This window comes from Schistocerca serialis, chromosome 7 (genome assembly GCF_023864345.2).
Source record: "Schistocerca serialis cubense isolate TAMUIC-IGC-003099 chromosome 7, iqSchSeri2.2, whole genome shotgun sequence".
In the NCBI taxonomy this organism is placed as follows: domain Eukaryota; kingdom Metazoa; phylum Arthropoda; class Insecta; order Orthoptera; family Acrididae; genus Schistocerca; species Schistocerca serialis.
In genome coordinates, this window is record NC_064644.1 from 43,944,241 (window position 1) to 43,969,323 (window position 25,083).

General features: G+C 46.7%; 1 protein-coding gene across 1 annotated transcript in view; it reads right to left on the reverse strand.

The window, feature by feature from the left end:
- Positions 1-2,598: 2,598 nt before the first annotated feature.
- The window catches only part of LOC126412628 (paired box protein Pax-6-like), a 74,392-nt gene continuing 51,907 nt past the window's right edge, over positions 2,599-25,083 (reverse strand). Inside the window, exons 4-7 of the mRNA XM_050082305.1 lie at positions 19,959-20,143; positions 12,139-12,286; positions 11,799-12,075; positions 2,599-2,693 (exon numbers count right to left, since the gene is read on the reverse strand). Coding sequence (XP_049938262.1) covers positions 2,599-2,693; positions 11,799-12,075; positions 12,139-12,286; positions 19,959-20,143 — 705 coding nt within the window. The remainder of the gene's footprint in view (positions 2,694-11,798; positions 12,076-12,138; positions 12,287-19,958; positions 20,144-25,083) is intronic.

Here is a 25,083-nt window from a genome sequence, read left to right on the forward strand (position 1 = left end):
GCACTTATGGTGTACTGTGCTTTCGAGGGCTCTGAAGTCGCCGTACAGCAGACTTCCAGTTCACCATTAACACAGTCATCTTGGTAAGGCAGTAGCATACACAGCTCAAGAAAGAGACGCACGTATACGTGGTGATCGGGAAAAAGCAAAGTAATTCCGATGAACTTGCGTTTTTAAGAGAAACGTCTGAGACAAGTTGAAACCCATACTCCGTTTTGGACATCTGTATATTAAGGGCTGTGTTCTTACAGTTGAGCCATCTAAGCATATTTCGTGGAAAAGTTTGAACTTGTAACTTCATACTTCGTCAGATCCTTCTTTCCATAATTTCAACAGTGTTTTCCCATATGAATGACGGATAGAAAAACGGGCTGTAAAATGTTTAGCATATTTTCAACATCTTTCTCATAAATAGTAGGCTTTAACAATACTAAGTAACTAAACAATGTGGGAAAATATATTTGCATTCATGAAGAGTGAGAAGAGCAAGATTTTTTTCCTTCCGGCCGATTGTTGTTCCTCATTCTGCAACCTATACTATACTAGATTAATGGAATAGATAGAAAAGGTTAGGAGAGTACCTGTGCTGTTCGTGAGGAACTTGTTTAATGATTGCAAGAATGTCACATGCACGCTGAATAGATCCAGGGAGTGATGCTATGAGAAAGCCCCTATGCATCATGGAAAGGCTCACCTTCGAAATTCTGTGAACGTATGTTGCAAGACGAGATAAGAAATATAGTCCTTCGTCATACATGTATCTCGCATAGTGAGCTCAGTAGCTCGGTACGGGCTTTTGTTGAAGTTTCGAGTACATACCTTCACTGAAGAGTGAAGCAGTATATTGCTCCCTCCTACGTATATCTCGCGAAGAGACCATGAGGATAAAATCAGAGAGATTAGAGCCCACACAGAAGCATACCAGCAATCCTTCTTTCCACGAACAATACGAGACTGGAATAGAAGGGAGAACCGATACAGGTACTCAAGGTATCCTCCGCCACACACCGTCAGGTGGCTTGCGGAGTATGGATGTAGATGATGATAAATCAGACACATAGAGGTTGTAGAGAATCCGCATCCGGAATAGGGGAGGAAATAACTAACGCCTTTTTCCTAATAGTCACAAGCGTTAATAATGATGCAACGAATTATCTGATAGCGGATGGCCAGATTTCCTGCAATACATATACTAATGGATCGAAAAGAGGTGAGGGAAGTGGTTGAGATTATTACAACTCTGCTTGGCAGACAGCGAAAAAATTTTCGGAACCATAATTAAGCAGTGTATATACTGCAGATATAAATACTATTAAAGGAGCAGTTATATTTGGTTCTCGAAATGGAGCAAAACACTAATTGTTACCAACTTTAGGAGCGCTTTCAAGCAATTAAGGCATCGTAAGTGGGAATCTCATTTCAACAGCTGCGTTATGATGTGTGGAATTAATAATGAGAGAAACAGTTGGCATAAGACGGTTAAATGGACGCTCAGGAATTTGGCCCAAAGACTTAGTAGTGGACCTTGAAAGGCAGGAAAACGCTACTATACAACTTTCTTATTCCTACTTTCTCACAAATTTCAAGAAAAGAGGCATATCAGCAATGAGAACCGTAGTGACAAAGACTTCAGCGGGAGGAAAGGGTTTTACAGCGCGTAACATCATCAAAACGACGGTGCAGCCAAAGAATCTTCCGATGAAACCTGTTACACAACTTATTCGCATATTGTAGGAGTGAGGCATGTTTCCGTGCGCACCTTCACGGGATTGCGGTGATAAACTCTCACAGATGCAATGATCATGCAGTCGACGACAGAGTTCGGATCCACGTTATGTTGAGATGTACTAAATAAGCTCTGTACCAAAATATAGCGAGGAAACCTCGCAAAAAATCAGATTCTCTTGCCAAAAAACATTAATACGTTAATGAGAGGGAAAATAATGAAATTAGCAGCGTAAAATCGTATTACGTGTAAGAAGCGGACGTACATCTCTGACGTTTCAAATACTGACGTTTGTGAATTTATGCGTGTATAAAATAATTGTGTACTCGAATTTAACTGTCTTAAGTAAAAGGCTGTGTTGTTTCCAGCAAAGAGTCACTAAAATTAAGAAAAACTGCATAGATACACTTGTACTCTTTATCTGTTCAGTGAGATGCGGAGCGCAGACGGAGGTGTAACAGTGCAGGCCGCCCCGATGTGGCCACTATGGCTTATTTTGAAGCTGTCATAACGAAGTATCTCAGACAACTGCGTAAGTCTGATAGCAAGTCGAGAGCGTAACACCCGAAATGTTTTAGAATGGGGAGCAGGAGAAGGGTTGGAAGGAAGCAGTAGGCACGTGGAAGAGGAAAGGTAATGGGCTTTCTGCGTGGAGTGTGATAACGAATCCTCTGGCCCGGACGCGAGGAATTTGTGGCTTACAGGACCACAGCTCGGGCGCGAGCACACGTCTGCGGTAAGTTGACGCTGGCGTCCCGATCCGATGGCGCCGGTGGGCTGGCGATGGCGCGCCGTCAGCTGCGCAGTCGTCCCAGTCCCAGTGGCAGAGGCGTGGGCGGCGGGGGCGGCGGTGGCGCTCAGTTCCACCAGCGTCACTGCAGGCGCGGCCAGTACTGCGCCGCCACGTCCGCCTGCTGGCCCGGCCCGGGGACCGCGATGGGCACCGACACCCCGGGCGAGATGAGGCCTGCACACACACACCGCGGACGCTGCTCGTCACAGGAGAACGACAAAGCACGGCTGCAAGCAGCAGTACAGGGTGACTCAAAAAGAAAGAAGAGGTTTAAGTACACTACTGGCCATTAAAACTGCTACACCAAGAAGAAATGCAGATGATAAATGGGTATTCATTGGACAAATATATTATACTAGAACTGACGCATGATTACATTTTCACGCAGTTTGGGTGCATAGATCCTGAGAAATCAGTACCCAGAACAACCACCTCTGGCCGTAATAACGCCCTCGATACGCCAGGGCATTGACAAAATGGTTCAAATGGCTCTGAGCACTATGGGACTTAACATCTGTGGTCATCAGTCCCCTAGAACTTAGAACTACTTAAACCTAACTAACCTAACAACATCACACACATCCATGCCCGAGACAGGATTCGAACCTGCGACCGTAGCAGTCGCGCGGCTCCGGACTGAGCGCCTAGAACCGAGAGACCACCGCGGCCGGCGGGCATTGACACAAACAGAGCTTGCATGGCGTATAAGGTACAGCTGCCCATGCAGCTTCAACACGATACCACAGTTCACCAAGAGTAGTGACTGGCGTATTGTGACGAGCCATTTGCTCGGCCACCGTTGACCAGACGTTTTCAATTGGTGAGAGATCTGGAGAATGTGCTGGCCAGGGCAGCAGTCGAACATTTCCTGTATCCAGAAAGGCCCGTACAGGACCTGTAACATGCGGTCGTGCATTATCCTGCTGAAATGTAGGGTTTCGCAGGGATCGAATGAGGGTAGAGCCACGGGTCGTAACACTTCTGAAATGTAACGTCCACTGTTTAAAGTGCCGTCAATGCGAACAAGAGGTGACCGAGACGTGTAACTAATTGCACCCTATACTGTCATGCCGGGTGATACGCCAGTATGGCGATGACGAATACAAGCTTCCAATGTGCGTTCACCCCGATGTCGCCCAACACGGATGTCACCATCATGATGCTGTAAACAGGACCTGGATTCATCCGAAAAAATGACGTTTTGCTATTCGTGCACCCAGGTTCGTCGTTGAGTACACCATCGCAGGCGCTCCTGTCTGTGATGCAGCGTCAAGGGTAACCGCAGCCGTGGTCTCCGAGCTGATAGTCCATGCCGCTGCAAACGCTGTCGAACTGTTCGTACAGATGGTGGTTGTCTTGCAAACGTCCCCATCTGTTGACTCAGGGATCGAGATGTGGCTGCACGATCCGTTACAGCCATGTGGATAAGATGCCTGTCACCTCGACTGCTAGTGATACGAGGCCGCTGGGATCCAGAACCCACCGATTCCATATTCTGCTAACAGTAATTGGATCTCGACCAATGCGAGCAGCAATGTCGCGATATGATAAACCGCAATCGCGATAGGTTACAATCCGACCTTTATCAAAGTCGGAAACGTGATGGTATGCATTTCTCCTCCTTACACGAGACACCACAACAACGTTTCACCAGGCAACGCCGGTCAACTGCTGTTTGTGTATGAGAAATCGGTTGGAAACTTTCCTCATGTCAGCACGTTGTAGGAGTCGCCACCGGGGCCAACCTTGTGTGAATGCTCTGAAAAGCTATCACGGCATCTTCTTCCTGTCGGTTAAATTTCGCGTCTGTAGCACGTCATCTTCGTGGTGTAGCAATTTTAATGGTCAGTAGTGTAGTTTATTACAGCCAAAACTATGTAAGACGGAAACACATTACACATGTCACTGCATACAGGAAAGTTCAAAGTTTCGTGTTCGCATAGACACTATACCGTACTCTCAATATGAGCACCATGGCGTTGAAGTAGTGTCTATGTGCTAATAGTTTGAATGGAATGGGCCTAGAAAGATGGGTCGACGGAGAAATGTGACAGAACGGCAGACTGGAGCTGTCGTGTTTGGGAGTGCCCATGATCACTCCTTGGATAAGGTTGTCTGATGTCTTGGTGTAACACATGAAGTGTCTACATGTCTACAAGGAATGGTTTACCACTACAGCTATGTAACATGGCCCAAGAGTAGTGATCATAAAGAGACTCTAGCCGAACGTACTGGAATTTAATGTCACGCCTTGCCTGTGGTAATCGACTTCAAACCCGATTGTAACTACTGCTCTCAGTGATTCAAGATCATCTTGAAGCAGTTTTCCAGGGAATGTTGCGAGTCTGGTATTGTTCACAGCGCAACATAAAATTACGCTTCTTCCATTAGGCGAGGAACACAGGAATTAGACAGAAGCTCGCTGAAGGCGTGTAGTGTAGTCCTACGAGTCCCGATGTTACCTATCTGCCAATACAAGGCGTTTAAACCGAATATTGTGGAGATTGTGCTTCAGGCTGATGAAACTTATGTGATGTTTTTGGAGTGTTTTCCTTACCAGGACTTGAGCCCGGTTATTTACGCCAACGTGAACATGAAACAGGTTTTTTATTTTAACTTTATTGGCTACTAGAGTTACCCTCTCTGCATAATGAGTATGCTGTGGACACTCTTATCTTCCAAGATGACAACAGGGACGGTCGCAGGTTCGAATCCTGCCTCGGGCATGGATGTGTGTGATGTCCTTAGGTTAGTTAGGTTTAAGTAGTTCTAAGCTCTAGGGGACTGATGACCTCAGATGTTAAGTCCCATGGTGCTCAGAGCCATTTGAACCATTTGAGCCACTATTTGGAACAGCGGGTGAAACGTAGCAGTCAACACCCCCCTCATTTCGTAGCTCTGCCGTATCTAATCATCAATGAGTGCATTCAGCTGGATTGACGTGCCCAAAGGGGCTTTTACACACTTTTCTTCACCATTATGAAGGGAAGATGCAATGTTAAACAGTATTAGCATGCTGTCTCGCGGAAATGACTAATTTTTGTCTTCTTTAGCGTTAAATGGAAATAAAACGTGGGCGATAAACGGGACAGACAATGAGAAAACAGAAGCTTTCATATGTGTCGTTACATAAGAATACTGGAGATTAAATGGATAGATAAGGTAACTGATGAAGTTTGTAGGATATATCTTGAGACACTAAATTGGTAATGGAATGAAATAAGTGGGGGTGGGTAAAGAGCGTAGACGAAGATCAAAGCTTGACTACAGTAAACAGTTTCAAGGAATACAGGTTCGGTAGTTACGTATTGCTTTAGTGACTTGCACGGGATAGACTACCGTGAGACCTGCATAAGAGAGAGAAACACTGAAACGGTAGTCTGTTTCATTCCACACACAAATCAACAGGTTCGCCTTTATTGAATCGACAGCTTCGACAATTAGATTTCTCAGCTCGTTAAGTTGTAGCTGGCATAGATGTGGCAAAGGCTGTCTTTTATGTACCCCAACAGACAAAAATCGCAAGATGTGAGGTCCGGTGACCTGGGATCTTATTGTCCACCTCTTCCAGTCCAACGTTGTCAGGTGGTGATGTACGATAACGCCGCACCTCAAGGCGAAAGTGAAGCGGGGCGCCATCATGTACAAAAATGAAGTCATTGGAATCTTCGTGAAGTTGAGGAAGCAATCAGTTTTGTAGCATGCCCAGGTACAGGGTGTTTCAAAAATGACCGGTATATTTGAAACGGCAATAAAAACTAAACGAGCAGCGATAGAAATACACCGTTTGTTGCAATATGCTTGGGACAACAGTACATTTTCAGGCAGACAAACTTTCGAAATTACAGTAGTTACAATTTTCAACAACAGATGGCGCTGCGGTCTGGGAAACTCTATAGTACGATATTTTCCACATATCCACCATGCGTAGCAATAATATGGCGTAGTCTCTGAATGAAATTACCCGAAACCTTTGACAACGTGTCTGGCGGAATGGCTTCACATGCAGATGAGATGTACTGCTTCAGCTGTTCAATTGTTTCTGGATTCTGGCGGTACACCTGGTCTTTCAATTGTCCCCACAGAAAGAAGTCACAGGGGTTCATGTCTGGCGAATAGGGAGGCCAATCCACACCGCCTCCTGTATGTTTCGGATAGCCCAAAGCAATCACACGATCATCGAAATATTCATTCAGGAAATTAAAGACGTCGGCCGTGCGATGTGGCCGGGCACCATCTTGCATAAACCACGAGGTGTTCGCAGTGTCGTCTAAGGCAGTTTGTACCGCCACAAATTCACGAAGAATGTCCAGATAGCGTGATGCAGTAATCGTTTCGGATCTGAAAAATGGGCCAATGATTCCTTTGGAAGAAATGGCGGCCCAGACCAGTACTTTTTGAGGATGCAGGGACGATGGGACTGCAACATGGGGCTTTTCGGTTCCCCATATGCGCCAGTTCTGTTTATTGACGAAGCCGTCCAGGTAAAAATAAGCTTCGTCAGTAAACCAAATGCTGCCCACATGCATATCGCCGTCATCAATCCTGTGCACTATATCGTTAGCGAATGTCTTTCGTGCAGCAATGGTAGCGGCGCTGAGGGGTTGCCACGTTTGAATTTTGTATGGATAGAGGTGTAAACTCTGGCGCATGAGACGATACGTGGACGTTGGCGTCGTTTGGACCGCAGCTGCAACACAGCGAACGGAAACCCGAGGCCGCTGTCGAATCACCTGCTGCACTAGCTGCGCGTTGCCCTCTGTGGTTGCCGTACGCGGTCGCCCTACCTTTCCAGCACGTTCATCCGTCACGTTCCCAGTCCGTTGAAATTTTTCAAACAGATCCTTTATTGTATCGCTTTTCGGTCCTTTGGTTACATTAAACCTCCGTTGAAAACTTTGTCTTGTTGCAACAACACTGTGTTCTAGGCGGTGGAATTCCAACACCAGAAAAATCCTCTGTTCTAAGGAATAAACCATGTTGTCTACAGCACACATGCACGTTGTGAACAGCACACGCTTACAGCAGAAAGACGACGTACAGAATGGCGCACCCACAGACTGCGTTGTCTTCTATATCTTTCACATCACTTGCAGCACCATCTGTTGTTGAAAATTGTAACTACTGTAATTTCGAAAGTTTGTCCGCCTGAAAATGTACTGTTGTCCCAAGCATATTGCAACAAACGGTGTATTTCTATCGCTGCTCGTTTAGTTTTTATTGCCGTTTCAAATATACCGGTCATTTTTGAAACACCCTGTATGACATTCCTGTCACAGTTTGCTGCGCAGAAAAGAAAGATCCATAAACTTTTTGAACAGAAACGGCACAAAAAGCAACCAGTTTCGGTTAGTCTCTTCCACGATCCACGACGCCATGATTTTATGAGTCCTAACTTCTTACATTATGTTGGTTTATTTTACCCGATAGATGAAACGTTGATTCATCCAAAAAGATGACTCTGAGCCGTGCTGGCCCCGCCTTATACGTTGGTTTAAACCTTGACTGTTACTCTGCGTTTGGTTTCCCACGGTTTATTGCGGTTATGCCGTGGTTCTTCCTCTTTCTATGTGTGGCTGCATCGGTGTGTATCGATATTCGCACCTTGTACTATCTTTGGTCTGTTGCTTATACACTCCTGGAAATTGAAATAAGAACACCGTGAATTCATTGTCCCAGGAAGGGGAAACTTTATTGACACATTCCTGGGGTCAGATACATCACATGATCACACTGACAGAACCACAGGCACATAGACACAGGCAACAGAGCATGCACAATGTCGGCACTAGTACAGTGTATATCCACCTTTCGCAGCAATGCAGGCTGCTATTCTCCCATGGAGACGATCGTAGAGATGCTGGATGTAGTGCTGTGGAACGGCTTGCCATGCCATTTCCACCTGGCGCCTCAGTTGGACCAGCGTTCGTGCTGGACGTGCAGACCGCGTGAGACGACGCTTCATCCAGTCCCAAACATGCTCAATGGGGGACAGATCCGGAGATCTTGCTGGCCAGGGTAGTTGACTTACACCTTCTAGAGCACGTTGGGTGGCACGGGATACATGCGGACGTGCATTGTCCTGTTGGAACAGCAAGTTCCCTTGCCGGTCTAGGAATGGTAGAACGATGGGTTCGATGACGGTTTGGATGTACCGTGCACTATTCAGTGTCCCCTCGACGATCACCAGTGGTGTACGGCCAGTGTAGGAGATCGCTCCCCACACCATGATGCCGGGTGTTGGCCCTGTGTGCCTCGGTCGTATGCAGTCTTGATTGTGGCGCTCACCTGCACGGCGCCAAACACGCATACGACCATCATTGGCACCAAGGTAGAAGCGACTCTCATCGCTGAAGACGACACGTCTCCATTCGTCCCTCCATTCACGCCTGTCGCGACACCACTGGAGGCGGGCTGCACGATGTTGGGGCGTGAGCGGAAGACGGCCTAACGGTGTGCGGGACCGTAGCCCAGCTTCATGGAGACGGTTGCGAATGGTCCTCGCCGATACCCCAGGAGCAACAGTGTCCCTAATTTGCTGGGAAGTGGCGGTGCGGTCCCCTACGGCACTGCGTAGGATCCTACGGTCTTAGCGTGCATCCGTGCGTCGCTGCGGTCCGGTCCCAGGTCGACGGGCACGTGCACCTTCCGCCGACCACTGGCGACAACATCGATGTACTGTGGAGACCTCACGCCCCACGTGTTGAGCAATTCGGCGGTACGTCCACCCGGCCTCCCGTATGCCCACTATACGCCCTCGCTCAAAGTCCGTCAAGTGCACATACGGTTCACGTCCACGCTGTCGCGGCATGCTACCAGTGTTAAAGACTGCGATGGAGCTCCGTATGCCACGGCAAACTGGCTGACACTGACGGCGGCGGTGCACAAATGCTGCGCAGCTAGCGCCATTCGACGGCCAACACCGCGGTTCCTGGTGTGTCCGCTGTGCCGTGCGTGTGATCATTGCTTGTACAGCCCTCTCGCAGTGTCCGGAGCAAGTATGGTGGGTCTGACACACCGGTGTCAATGTGTTCTTTTTTCCATTTCCAGGAGTGTAGTTTCCGGCTAGCCGGTGTGCGGCAGTCGGTCGGTTGGAGTGGATCAGCCAGGAAATCTCCGCGCGGCGCAGTGGGCCGGGCCCACTGGCGGTCTCAACGCAGTGTCGGAGTGTGTGGGAGCTGTTCCGATTGCTACGAGCTTTGTGGCTCACCTACCCAGGGTATCAAAGTTGAGTGGTGATTCAGTTACCGAATCCAGTCTGTTCACATTGTGCCGTTGGTTTTCGTGGTTGGCTGTTGGGGGTATTCCTGTGAGCAACAGCGAGTGTTCGAGTTGGCGAAGGTTTGGCCACCATCCCGTGGAGTTTAACTGTATTTTGGTTATTTGAAGTCCGAGTGCTCCAGCGGAATTTTCTGCCTTGCGGCCGTTAGCGTTCCGGTTACCTGCCCTGGCCGCCGACGTATAATTCAGGCAGTGTCCTTTCCTCACCGTGTTGTCGCTGTCCAACACGTGTGTGTAGTTTTGACAGCTTATGCATAGTTGGTTGTGGGCGGCTACGGCTTTTACGTTTTGGCTTTGGAGTTCCTTGTGCACTGGTCGGGTGGAAAGCAAGTCGTCTTGTCGGTGGGTCCGTTGACTGTCTCTTGGTTGGATTGGCGGCGGATCGGATAGAGTTGGGCCGACTATCTGCCTCCCCTAAGCGAGCGTTAATATTTCAAGTGCAGACCGGCCCCCGGAAACTTCTGAGCGCCGCTGGCTGTACTGCCTTTTCTTATTGGTGTTTGAATGTGTATTTTAATGGCTCATAGCCGTTGGTTTGAATTTCTATGCTTTTACTTGGGTATTAAATAATGGGCCTTCAGCCGTTTTAAAATTGAAAGTTCCTTACTTGTCAAGTCTTGCATTGTTTGGGCCTTCAGCCTCATTTTAAATATTTTTTTGGATAAGGTTTTGGGCCTTCTGCCTTTTGAAAATTAATTGTAGTTGTGTTTTTCAATCATGAGCCTCCAGTCGTTTTAAAATTAAAATTCCTTACTTGTCAAGTCTTAGATTGTTTGGGCCTTCAGCCTCATTTGAAATATTTTTTAAGGATAAAACCTTGCGCTTTCTCCCTTTTGAAAATTTATTGTAGTTGGGTTTTAAATCATGGGCCTTCAGCCGTTTTAAAAATTAAAGACGGTGTGCCCTTAAGCTATAAGATTTTGTGACATATTCAGTCGATAGTTAAGCTCGGAAATTTGCCCTGTAACGTTTAGGCAACTAAATAAAAATATATGTGTTCGAATGTAACTAACAGCCGCTGATTTTTGGCCCCTTTCCACAATTCCAACTACCTGCTCCGTCCTGCGGATTTAATCAGGCGTTTCAGAGTCGACCGGAAAAGATGTCGTCTGCCAGATCCTGGAGAAATAAAATGCAAAAACGATAGCGTTCAGGAAGCCACCCAATAACTCTGTCAATCTGTGCTAAGCCAAATAACTGCTCGCATGAGGGACAGACGTGGACCATCACGCTATTCACTGGCTCAACCTGCGTAGCTCTTTCTCTCGAATAAAGCAGCCAATTTGTCTGAAATTGTAAACATTTGTTTGTCTGTACATGTACATCACATCTGCCAATTTCCGTTCCATTTGGATAATTCCTTCGCGGCGCGTCGTTTTCTGTGTCTTAGAGTATAGTTTGCACTAATCTGTTTCCGCACCGTATATTTGAGGGACTGTATTCTTTATGTTAAGCTTTCTGTGAGCTCTTGGGCTAAAATGTGCAGTTTACACATCTTGAATACAATATAACAAACTAAACTCCGCCCGAACAGGCCATGAAGGCCAGACGGTACCGACCGACCGCCGTATCATCCTCACGCACAGGTGTCACTGGATTAGAATACGGAGAGCATGTGGTCAGCACACCGCTCTACCGGTCATATGTCAGTTTATGAGACCGGAGACGTTACTTCTCATTCGAGTAGCTTCCCAGTTTGCCTCACAAGGGCTGAGTGCACCCCACTTGATTACAGCGCTCGCAGACCGGATGGTCACCCATCCAAGTGTTAGCCCAGCTCAATAGCGGTGATCTGGCGGGAAGCGATGTTGCCCCTGAGGCAATATCGTTGGCATCTTAAATACAATACGAATGGAAAATCAGATCGCCCTTGTGGAAACACCTTCTGGACTCCTGGTGGTGGGGATACGTGTGCAAGATTTCGTTGCCTGTGGAAACGCTGCCTAATGCAGACAACCGCAAGCGTGATGCGCTCTACATAGGTGGGCGGGTACTGACCGGTGTAGTCGTAGCACGGCGGCGCCTTGGAGGCGGAGTGCGCTCCTACGCCCACGCCCACGCCGACGGTCATGGACATGCTGGTGGCGGGCGGCGGCGGCGACTCTCCGTACTGGCCGTGGCCGTTGAGCGCGGCGGCGGCGGCGGCTGCGGCGGCGGCGCAGGCGGCGGCAGCGGCGGGCGACGCCTGGTAGCCGCCCCCGGGGGCGGGCGCCGGCGCCGGCGGCTGCGCCGGGCTGCAGGCGGGCGGCCGAGCCCCGTAGCCCAGCGACAGCGCCTCGTAGCCGTGGCCGGCGGGCGCGGGGGCGGGCGCGGGGGCGGGCCCGCGCGCCTGCAGCACGCACGCGGGGGCGGGCGCGCCACCCTGCGGGGGCGGAGGGCCCTGCGGCGGCGGTGACATGCCGAACGTCGGCATGGCCGCCATGGGGCTGCAACAGCCGCAGCTACTGTCCAAGTCCCTGCTAAACGCCACGTGCGGCTGCCCTGTGCTGAGAACCACCCCGTACTCCAGGAGAACGTGTCCCACACTCACTACCTACACATTACATTATTTTATACATACAAAAGAAGCAGCACATTTCAAGATTAAGTACCTTAGAAAAAAGTAGAAATACATTCCAGCAAAGAAAAAGGTTCGTGGCATCTACCATTTTGCCGACTCTGTATTAGATTCCAGAATGAATCTTTCACTCGGCTCCTTAGTGAAAGATTCATTTTGACAGCAGTGCCTTAAGCCGTCGGCACACGGACCGTGCATGCGAACGTTGAGCGTGCCGAGTTTCTGATGTCATAGCGGGGAATAGCACGTTCGGGAGTCTTTCAGAATGTGAAGAGCAAAATCTGGCATGTCAGATATTCCGAGCGTGCGTCTGAGCGTTGACCAATCAGATGGAACAACGCCACCTACGTCACACGCACGCCGGCTCCCTTCAGTACAGAGTTGTGAGGCGCCATATTGGCATTCATTTCAAGCCTATACGTATATATGCCTTTTCTGAGCACCAGCAAGTTGAGAATCACTGGAAAACGCGTTGTTAACTGTGTGATCCGTTCCAGTAAAATAATGAGAAACATCATATTCGTGGCAAAAGAATTATTGTAACTTGTGTATTATGAGAGTAGGCTATTTGATGGCAGCGACACACTGAACATCCACCCAAAAAGCATTGTTCTTGGTACAATTTGTTATAGTTAAATTTCAATTAGTAACATATCTTTAATTAAGGTTTTCGGCATGGGGTAAGATAATGTGGTTAGAGGCAAGGGGTGTGTTGTTGGTGTAGCGTAATGAGTAGCCGGCACGGAAGCTCAGCTGAGTTAATGGATCAACAACGAACTGAAACGGGTGTCTTTCGACGTCCGCCCAGAGCAAATACAACGAACGAAAACGAACAGAATGAGATTAAAAAAAAAAAAAGTTGCGTCACTATCTTGTGTTGAGCTGTATGGTAGAGCAGTGGTTCGCGTCGTGACACTTCCAAATTTTTTCCCCTAACATTCGCGTTTTTATTAGGTTCTGATACTTTATTATTAGTTTAATATAAGTGTATACTATAATATTTGATGTTATGTAAATATAAGTTCACCTTTTTTTGAGGGGCGACTTTGTTCGATTGGCTTAATCTACGGGACAGCTTGCGCTACTTGTATAAAGACATTTTGCTCCTTTTTCTTTTACGCTTCGTAATTCATATGTTGCAAAGATTCTGCTAGTGGGTAGGAACAGTGATCAAGTAAGACTGACGTTGGGGGTTTTACTAAAATGTGGGAATGATGAAATAATGTTTGTCTTATGCGGAGAAGTATTCCAAATTTTTACCGCATTGTTTGTAATGGAACTTCTATAAGCCTGTGTCCTTATTGATCGGACATGGTACTTTCATTTTTGTGGACGATGGAGGAAATGTGCGTTTTAGTAGAGCTAACGTGGGAATTTTACGCGCGCCCGTTGAGTAAATAGTATGATTTACGAACTAGAAACATCCTTCAACTGCCGCTGGAGTGCGTTGCGATCGCGTATACCACGTTGGGGCCCACGTACCGTATGCACAAGTCGCATCGTTCCTGAGCGTTCAGCAGCACGTTGAACTCGGCACGCTTTACGTTAACGTTCGACAGCACGGTTCGTGTGCCGACGGCTTTAGGCTGTGGCCAATAGATTCCTCCGCAAAATCGTTTCTTCCACGAGTGCTAGTGCCTCAAGGTATGCAACACGAACGGTCTACCCGACGGGAGGCCCTAGCCACACGACATTTCCATTTTATTACCTTGCGTGAATTTTCGAAAGTAGGAAAGAGATATCTGTGCAGTTGAAGCTTGATGATGGCTGCTCGTAAATCTTGTAGGATATCTTAATCAGTGAATGGATTTCCCGGGAAAGACAAGATTCTGGGTTAGAGTAACTGTCTAATATACAGTTTTAATCTCTTCAAAAGTTTTATGTATTAAGATGTTTATGTGACAAATGTTAACTTCCGTTCTTTTTCATGAAATGTCTAAGGTATTCAGACGCGGATATTCGCAACATAATTTTGGAATAAATTTAAGTTCACGTTTTGCAAGTCGCAATGCCCAATTAATCCACTGCAGAGAGCCATTTTAGATTTCTGAGATATCTTGTCACTGTGGGCGAATGACTGGTGGGGTTCTTAAGGTTTAGAAACTGTATCCGTTCATATTATAGTTGTGTATAAATTACCATCCACCTTACATTCAAAACGCAGTAGTAGTTCTCTTTGCTGATGATGCATCTACGGAGATAGATCATTAACTGAACCTGAAATAAGCAAGTAGGAACAATAGAAATAGACAATCAGACAAACGGATGAAGATTTACAATATCTATAATAAGGAATGGATGGGCTACTTAGCACGTAATTTTGGAGGGAGGTAAAAAAAAGGAAGTCATGGAAACGCATGGTATCTACGTTTTTTGTTTTTCTTCTTTATTTTGTTTCAGGCGGTGCCCATTTCACCGGATTCAGTTGTGCGCACTTTCTGACTTACACCTTTTTAGAACAGTTCGGAACGGGAACTTTACAGACGGTGATACATTAACGGTTGTTTGTTGTACTTTATCGTCAGTGCAGTTTTAAAGACGACGTTTGTAACTTCAACTTGAATGCATTTTACAGCTCAAATAGACGGATTTTGTGTGCTAAACTGAGCTGATGGTTACATTGTTATTTAACATATACATAGCCATTAGAAACGCAAGCTGCAGTTCTGCTCATATTTGCTTTGTTTCAACACGATTTTTGAAGGGAAATACAAGGCATGCCGTAAAGATTGCTTAATTTACTACATTATGCATCATTTTAATGTCAGACAGTACGATGTATGTGTTTACTGAAAAACCGATAAGAGTAGAACATACGTTCAGATGATAATTTCCCTTCAGGTTCGAAGATAAGTGTTTATCGTGTCGTCGACAGCGAGATCATCAGAGATAGAGCATAAGCTTGGATTCAGAATGTGTGAGGAGGAAATCATCAGTTTCGTCTAAAATCATCCATTCTGGCGTCTGCATTTAGAGATGTAGGGAAACTGTGGAAAACGTAAAAGTGAATCACCAGAAAGAGATTTGAGGCGCTATCCTTTCGAATGAGAATCTGGTGTCTTGCCACGATGCCACTAGGGTCGGTGCTTCAGAATCGTCAGTACTGTCAGTTCTTGACGTACGCCGTTCACTCCTTAAACGACCTGTACAAATATGTAATTAATGAAGAAAGCAAAAATTTAGGATCATACCTGGCTATGAAGACTGGGGATAGACGGAACACTTGGATGGAAGTGACTGATTGAACTCGGGGAGGTATAAAGAGCAGAAGTCTTAGATACCATGAACCTACCGGTTGAAACATTGTACCAATTTAGGGGAACAGCTATTAGAAATACAATATACCCTAGGAGAACAGAAGTAAAACGTGAAAAATGGGGGAAAATAGAAAAACAGAAAGAAGTATATTCTGAAATGTATTGCCACAGAAAAATGTTAGAAACTGAGTAAATGGATAAGGAGGGAAATAAGGGAATAACACTTAGGGTAAGGGAAGACACAAATCTGTGAAAATGTAGGAGACAGGATGCGACCTTGTGACACGGGACGGGAAGTAAGGACGGAGTTTCAAACGTCCTGTGGGCAGTGATGTCACCAACGACGAAGCGGAAACTCTGACTGTACAGAGGCTGTAAAGGAACTGCGAACGGCCTTACTGAGGTGGCGGGGGGCATAAAGTAACGTTGCTTGCAAAACTCAGGAAACGCAAATGAGGACTGCTGGACGGAGATATGAACCTCTCTGTTTTAGAATCAACGACGAAGCGGAAACTCTGACTGTACAGAGGCTGTAAAGGAACTGCGAACGGCCTTACTGAGGTGGCGGGGGGCATAAAGTAACGTTGCTTGCAAAACTCAGGAAACGCAAATGAGGACTGCTGGACGGAGATATGAACCTCTCTGTTTTAGAATAGGAGTATGGTACCTTAATCACTGAGCTACAACCCTTAGTGTGTTCGAAGATATCGAGAAGCACCTGAGATCGGGAAATTAGTAGAAGACATACTGGATCTATATAAATTGCACTCACGCACACTGAGCAGACATAGAATGTGATGAGCAAGGCAACAGTCCGAAAATGAAACCTTTTCTGGAAAAGAAACAGTTCCTTGATACAGCAACAAAACTGGAAAACAATATTTCAACTTCTTTCGCGTCATTTGTCCGGAAAAAGCATAACAGCTCACTGTTACTCTCGTCATTACCTCGTTTGTAACCAAGTAAATAATGAGATAACAATAATCAGCTTTAAGGTACAGGGGAGAGATTCGAGTACACCATTTACGTATCACTTAATGTCTCTTCTGAACGTAATTCCACTACTTAACAACGGTTAGAGTTGGCCATTGTTACCTCAGTAGGTACTTGGCAACACACGTAATCATCATAGGCCTGGCAGTACTTTAGTATCACGTTTTTATTCATTTCTTGCGGAAAGCAGAACGCACTGATTTAAATATTTGTTACTCTAGCATGGGAGTCTGGAGCGGCTTTCTATTTGAAGTTCTCTACTGAGAATGCGTTATACGTCCCAGAAGGCACAGCTCTTTTATTGAATGTGTTTTTATCCACAATATTTCAAAGACTGGGTTAGCTGTGAGCGGGAGTGTGAGATATTATCTTGGTCTGGACCTGTAAATATCTCAGAAAATACCACAACATTGCTAAAAACAGTAACATCTTCCCTGATTGACGTGTGCGGCCGGACAAGCACAAGATGATCAGTCGGGAGCTGGTGGAAGAGAAAGACCCGGAAGTGCATCATTAACCACTCACGCCTTCATAACTTGAGAGATAGACCCGGGACTGATTTTCGTTTTACCTACAATCGCCTCAATTGTGAAACGCCGAACATTAACAGGTCGCTGGTTCGAGACGACTTGGCGCTTGGAGCGAGATGCTGATTCTCCACTACGACCACGGACCTCCGACATACCGTCACGGAAAATTCGTGAGAGTATACAGCAGCACGGCTCACTAGGTGGGGGTTAGTGTTTATATAGGAAGCGTACCGCTAAACCCGGTTCAAGTCATAGCACCATTTGTTGTGGTATTCAGTCGACTACTGGAGTTTCTCAATTAATCGTTGGGTTGTATTGAATTAGTGATTTTATGTGCAGCTAGGATACTGTAGCCATCCCTCCTCTTGCCTACCTTTTTAGTTGTCATCAGCAACTAACTTTGTTTTTTGTAGAATGTTGAGGCAAATACTTTGCAATTGGTGAATATTATACATATAAGCGCCAAGTAAACTGGTATAGGCATGCTTATTCAAATACAGAGATATGTAAACAGGGAGAATACGGCGCTGCGGTCGGCAACGCCTATATAAGACAACAGGAGTCTGGCGCAGTTGTTAGATCAGTTACTGCTGCTACAATGGCTGGTTATCAAGATTTAAGTGAGTTTGAACTTGGTGTTATAGTCGGCGCAGGAGGTACGAGACACAGTATCTCCGAGGTAGCGATGAAGTAAGGATTTTCCCGTACGACCATTTCACGAGTGTACCGTGAAGATCAGGAATCTTGTAAAACATCGAATCTTCGAAATTGCTGTGGCCGAAAAAGATTGTGCAAGAACGGGACCAACGACGACTGAAGAGAATCGTTCAACGTGACAGAAGTGCAACCCTTCCGCAAATTGCTGCAGATTTCAATGCTGCGCCATCAACAAGTGTCGGCGTGCGAACCATTCAACGAAACATCATCGATATGGGCTTTCGGAACTGAAGGCCCACTCGTGTACCCTTGATGGCTGCACGACACGAAGCTTTACGCCTCGCCCGGGCCCGTCAACACCAACATTGGACTGTTGATGACAGGAAACGTGTTGCCTGATCGCGGAGTCTCATTTCAAATTGTATCGAGTGGATGGACGTACAGGTATGGAGACAACTTCAGGAATCCATGGACCCTGCATGTCAGCAGGGGACTGTTCAAGCTGGTGGAGGCTTTGTAACGGTGTGTGGTGTGTGCAGTTGCAGTGATATGGGACCCCTGATACGGCTTAATACGACTCTGACAGGTAACGCATACGTAAGCGTGCTGTTTGATCACCTGCATTCATTCATGTGCATTGTGCATTCTGACGGACTTGGGCAATTCCAGCAGGACAAAACGACACCCCACGCGTCCAGAATTGCTACAGAGTGGTTCCGCTGGCCTCCAAACTGCCCAGACATGAACATTATTGAGCATATTTGGGATGTCTTTCAACGTGCTGTTCAGAAGAGATCTGCAACCCGTCGTACTCTTACGGATTTATGGACAGCCCTGCAGGATTCATGGTGTCAGTTCCCTCCAACACCACTTCAGACATGTTGTGTACATAGTTCCGCGTAGTCAGCGCGTACACAACTTTCCCACTAGAGCGCGACCCGCTAAGCACAACAGCGCAGGCGCAGCGCTCGTCCATCTCCGCACTACGAGATGGCGCTGCCATAGAGACGGATCAAATTCTGCTTCCGCCGATCCGCGTATTAATATGTAACGCAGCCAATGAGTTTGCTGCTAACGTAGACCCTTTTCTCCTCGTGGATCACACTCGCACAGTGATACCTGAACGCGCGAGGTATTATAACGAGTGTACAGACCTCCGATTAGTCAGTCTGCATCAGTATGTACCAGTCTGCATTTGTCTGCACCAGTCTGTACCAGTCTACACTTTGCTGTACCAGTCTATAGTTAAGTTTCAGTCTGAGCCTAATAAGATTACCACATTCCTGTACATAGCCATGAAGATAAATGTATAGACACTTTTGTCAATTATCAGAGATATATGTGAGAATAAGATTAACGTACCAATACCAAAGGAACTTCAGATTGTCAATCGTAAATAGCATCCAGAACCAAGTTAAGTAATTTTTATGCTTGTTATTATTTGTAATAAATGGGTATGAAAATTAATCAAGTTCTGTTTAAAGTTGTTTACCGTCAATCTGCTACTCTAAGCGTGCAAGTGGCATTTCTATCGTCTGACCTAACGGCAGAAGATAAACACGCCACGATAAAGCAACGAGACATATTGCTGACACTCGCCTACTTCGTTAGAGCGACAAGTCAAATAATCTGATGGTGTGTGTACTGAAGGTCTTACAGTACGCGCACCACAAGACACAAGTCAGGTCCATGCTACGTCGTGTTGCGGCACTTGTGTGCCCTCGCGGGGACCCTACACGATATTAGGCACGTGTACCAGTTTCTTTGGATCTTCAGTGTAAACCACCGGTTTTGTTTCATTCAAATTTTTATTTGAATGAGCACACAGTTCTCTTCAATCTACTGATTTATTTTACTGATTGAATGAATAGATATAGTTGGGTTATTGCAATTTCCCACCTTTTTATTTTATGATAGGGCATTTCAAGATAGCGATTCCGTTGAATTATTTACGGTTAACGTGGGGTCTTAAGGGGAGTGTGAAGGAGTCTGGGTAGATACATTACTCTGATGGGTTTCGCTGTCTCACGCACCACGGTATATTGCATGTTCAGAGAGGAACAAAATTATACTGAGAGGCCGTAGTAACTACAGCCACTTCTCGGAACAAGTTTGACGGGCACATGGCAGTGTGTTAGCGGGGTGTGAGTGCAGCGCGCAGTACCTGTAGGAGTCGGCGGGCAGGCTGGAGGCGGGGTAGGCGGCCGCCGTGGGGAAGGCGGCGCCGGCCAGCAGGCGCGTCGTGGGCGACGCCGACGCCGACGCCACGGCCACCGGCTCCGCAGAGCGCCGCTGGCTGCGCAGCTTCTCCTCGCGCCGCCACTTGGCCCGCCGGTTCGAGAACCACACCTGCTCGACAACACGCACCGCGCTACAGCTCCCTACTCGCCTGTCCAGTGCCGTACTCGAGCAGTAGTAATTTTATACCTCCGTTGATAAGTTTTCAATAATATTTGAAATCTAAAGGTACTACACATCAAGAACTAAAATCATAATTCACGTTTAGAGTAGGGAATCTGGCTGGCTCTGAGCGCTATGGGACTCAACTTCTGAGGTCATCAGTCCCCTAGAACTTAGAACTACTTAAACCTAACTAACCTAAGGACATCACACACATCCGTGCCCGAGGATTCGAACCTGCGATCGGACCGGTCGGGCGGTTCCAGACTGTAGCGCCTAGAACCGCTCGGCCACTTCGGCCGGCAGAGTGGGGAATCTAAGACACTCTATTTCCAACATATCCATAACGAGTAAATACACTGACGAAAATAAAATTCGCAACACAAAAAAGTTGTATAATGAAATTTCGGGAATGCATTTGTCTAGGTAGTTCATCACTAGGTAGGGGGGTCGGGAGTCGAACTCAGCCAAAAATTTCGGCGCGAGGCCAAGAGTAATTAGAAGCCTGGTTGGATTCCACGCAACGAGTGCACATGACACGAAACTAGCAGCACCTGGAAAAGAAAGTTAGGTCGGTCGTCAAAATATAGAGCGTAAAATGGAAACAACAACTCGGAAGAACACCCGGAAGTGCATCATTAACCACTCACGCCTTGATAACTTGAAAGATTGACCCGGGACTGTTTTTCAAATGGCTCTGAGCACTATGCGACTTAACTTCTGAGGTCATCAGTCGCCTAGAACTTAGAACTAATTAAACCTAACTAACCTAAGGACATCACACACATCCATGCCCGAGGCAGGATTCGAACCTGCGACCGTAGCGGTCACGCGGTTCCTGACTGAAGCGCCTTTAACCGCACGGCCACACCGGCCGGCGACTGATTTTCGTTTTACCTACAATCGCCTCGATTGTGAAACGCCGAATATTGAGTACGAAGGCCAGTTCGTTCTTCGTCATTCGGTCTTGCCTGAGCACACTGAAAGTGCCTCCGACACCTATGCATTGTGTAGCGATTCGAATAAGCGAATAAAAACAATAGATTTGTGGGCTGTTGGAAACAACTGACTCTTATGGCTGTCCTTTTACGTATCGGTTGAGTTATTAATTCATTCAGTTGTTGCTGGTTCCTCTGTCTTAAGCTTATTGCAGTTAATTAAAGATGATTTTACACGAGACACGTTTCACTTTTATTTACAAAGCATCTTCTGCAGTCATTCTGTAAATATTGATACATTGATTGTTGTAGATTAAAACAGTATTTCGTTATAAAGTTGCCGTGTCATTGCTTACGGTGTTTCATGCCTCTTGTTCACATATTCACCAAACTATTAATTTTTCCTTTTTTGTTAGCGGAGGGTGACGTCGAAAGAAACTTCTTTGTGCATATATACTTGCCAGTTCTTGACCTTCTTTCACTTCCTCTTAAGCTGCATTGGCATTATTTGCACTTCACCTCACTTTTGTAATGATGAACATTCCAAATGTGAAATGCTCGTACGTCGATAACCGATGTAACTGCCAGAATGTTGACTGCAAGCATGCAAACGTGCATGCATTGTGTTGTACAGTGCCCGATGTCAGTTTGTGGGATGGAGTTACGAGACACTGCACTCGGTCGGTCAATGCGGGTAGAGGTCATTCAGTTTGCAGATGACGCTCGAGTTGTGGTCCAGTGATGTCCCATATGTGCTCGATTGGAGACAGATTTGGTGATCGAGCAGAGCAAGGCAACATGTCTATAATCTGTAGAATATGTTGGGCTACAACAGCGGTATGTACAGGGTGGCGTACGAAATGTGTTACCAATTGTTTCTTTCACAATTTACGACGCACATTAGATATGCCGCTGGGATCTCTACAGCAGTACCAGCAGAGCTTGGAAAAACAAATGAGTTACGAAATGACGTGTAATTCACGATACTGCCGCTAGGAGACTAGTAAGCAGCAATGGCTGACAATGGAAGACTGACGATACAGCAACGATCGGCAATTGTGTTACTTTTTCAGGAAACGAAAAGCCTTGTTCTGACTCAGAGGAGTTTTCGACAACAGTTTAACACACGATGGTTCCCTTGAAAGAAGACCATCCACAGGTTGTACGATAAATTTGTACAGGAAGGAACAGTATTGGAAGCGAAGCGACCTCGGCCTAAGCCTGTTTGTTTGCTGGAGAATATTGAAGCGGTACGAGTTGCTGTACACAGAAGTCCCGGGAAATCGTGTAGAAAGGCAGCAGTGCAACTGGGAATATCCAGACGCTCCGTTCAACGCATTCTTAAAAGTGACCTCCATATGTACCCATACAAGATGACCTGTGCACAGAAGCTCACTGAAGAACACAAGCAGCAGAGACTACTGTTTGCTCAGTGGCCAGAGGATAGGGAAGAAACTATCAACAACGTTTGGTTTTCAGACGAGGCGCATTTTCATTTAGACGGTGTGGTTAACAAACAAAATGTACGCTTTTAGTCCACTGAAAACCCTCAAGTGCTTCATGAACGACAACATTATGCTCCGAGGATTACAGCGTGGGCAGCAATTTCCAGTCTGGGACTTATTGGACCCTTTTTCTTTGAAGAAACTGTGAACAGCGAGCGTTATTTGAGCATGCTTCGCAACAGTTTCATTCCACAGCTTCTTGCTACTGCCTTGCCCTTCAACACGCAGTGGTTCATGCAAGATGGAGCAAGGCCACATACTGCAAACACTGTGTTGGAGTTTTTACATGAGCATTTCGACATGTGGATCATTTCACTCAGATTTCCAGGTCGCGTCAATGACGGACAAAATTGGCCCCCAAATAGTCCAGACCTCAATCCATGTGACTTTTTTCTTTGGGGGTACCTAAAGGAAAAAAATTTCCCGAAACGTCCACGTGATTTAATGGAGCTCAGAAGACTTATTCTTCAAGCTTGCAGTGAATTTACGGAAGACATGTGCCGTAGGGTAATCACTAATTTCAGTGTTCGTTTGAAGGTAGTTAGGAAACGAAATGGTGGACATATTGAGCATGTGCTGAGTTAGAACAAATCTCCATGGACGGCTCTTCATTGTAGTATACGTTCCTTTCAGACTGTATTGACAATAAAGTTTATATTCAAACACAAAATGGTAACACATTTTATGCGCCACCCGTAGATGAGCGTTATCATGGAATGCTGGCAGCATAAGGGCTCAAATTGTCAGACTGACGTACAAATTTGCAGCCAAGGTGCGTGCGATAATCACAAAAGTGCTACTACTGTCGTACGAAATCGCACCCCAGACAAGTCTAGGTATAGGAGCAAGGGTCTAGCACATAGACAGGTGGCTGCAGGCTCTCAACTGACCTCCCCCTAACCAACACACGGTCATCACCGGCACCGACGGAGAACCATCTTTCGTCAAGAAACGCAGCAGATCTCCACCCTGGCCTCCAATGAGCTCTCACCTGACACCACTGAAGTCGCAAACGGCAGTGCTTTGGGGCAATGGAATTCACGCTACACGGCGTCCGTCTCGGAGCTGTCCTTGAAGTAAGCAGTCTGTAACAGCTCGTTGTGTCACTGTCGTGCCATCTGCTGCTCGAATTGCTGCTGCAGATGCATTATGATGCGCCAGAGCCGTACGCCGAACACGATGCTCTTCCTTCTCGGTAGTGTCACGTGCGCGTCCGTTAGCCGTCTTCTTGTGGCTGTACGTGCCCATGACAGACCACTGCTGCCAGTAGTCAGCTACAGAGGCAACATTCCTACCAAGTACATCTGCAATACCGCAAAAGGAACATCCAGCTTCGAAATCACAGAAAAGCTAAATCTGCATGGGAGCACAGGAACTTGAACCGTTCTCGCGATGGAAATCCAGAGTCTTGCAGCTGCACCACCTCTCTCGGTTGGAAAGTTTCAGCATTTTGTTATCTCATAGCCATCTGTAAGGGTTAATGTCAAGTATGCCGTAGAAGATGCAGAGGGACTAATTTTGTGTTGTCATTGAACATGTTTATTGGTACGGTTCGATAACGGCGCGGTTAGAATTACAGGGTGTGGTAGATAAGTAATGAGACTGGCCGCCGCGCGGCGCCACAGTCGCTCGCAGGGCGGTCTCCACCTGTACGTCACGTGGTGGGGGATCTGAGCTAACAATAGAACCGGTTCGCAGTCGCGTCGGAGCTCTGGTGCAGTGAGGGTCGAGCTTCGCGTATTACGTGTGCCCGTGACACTTGTGAAAACGCTGAAGATGGATCGCTCGATAGAACAGCGGTATGCAATCAAATTTTGCTTTCGCTTGGGCAAAACTGCTTCGGAAACTTTTGCTATGATTACGGAGGCCTACAAAGAAGACTCCCTATGAAGAGCTCAAGTGTTCCGGTGGTTTAATGAATTTAAAAACGGGAGGGAATCCGTTGAAGACATGGAACGATCTGGACGCCCTTCAACGAGTCGTGTGGATGAAACGGTGGCCAAAGTGAAAGAACTCCTGGACTCCGACCGTCGTTTAAGTCTCAAAATGATCGCCGATGGGGTCTCCGTGAATAAATTTACGGTTCACCAAATTGTTACGCAAGATTTGATGATGAGGAAAGTTTGCGCAAAATTGGTTCCCCGAGTGCTCACCGCCGAACAAAAGCAACAACGAGTGGACGTTTGCCGTGAGATGTCGAATGATTTGGAAAATAATCCACACTTTTTAGACAACGTAGTAACAGACGACGAATCGTGGACATTTCAGTACGACCCGGAGACGAAAGCCCAGAGCTCGGAGTGGCACACTTCGGCATCCCCACGGCCGAAGAAAGCAAGAATGTCAAAGTCCCGCATCAAGACAATGCTGATTGTGTTTTTCGACAAGCGGGGGTTAATTCACAAAGAGTTTGTCCCTCAGGGGAAGACTGTCAATGCCGAATTCT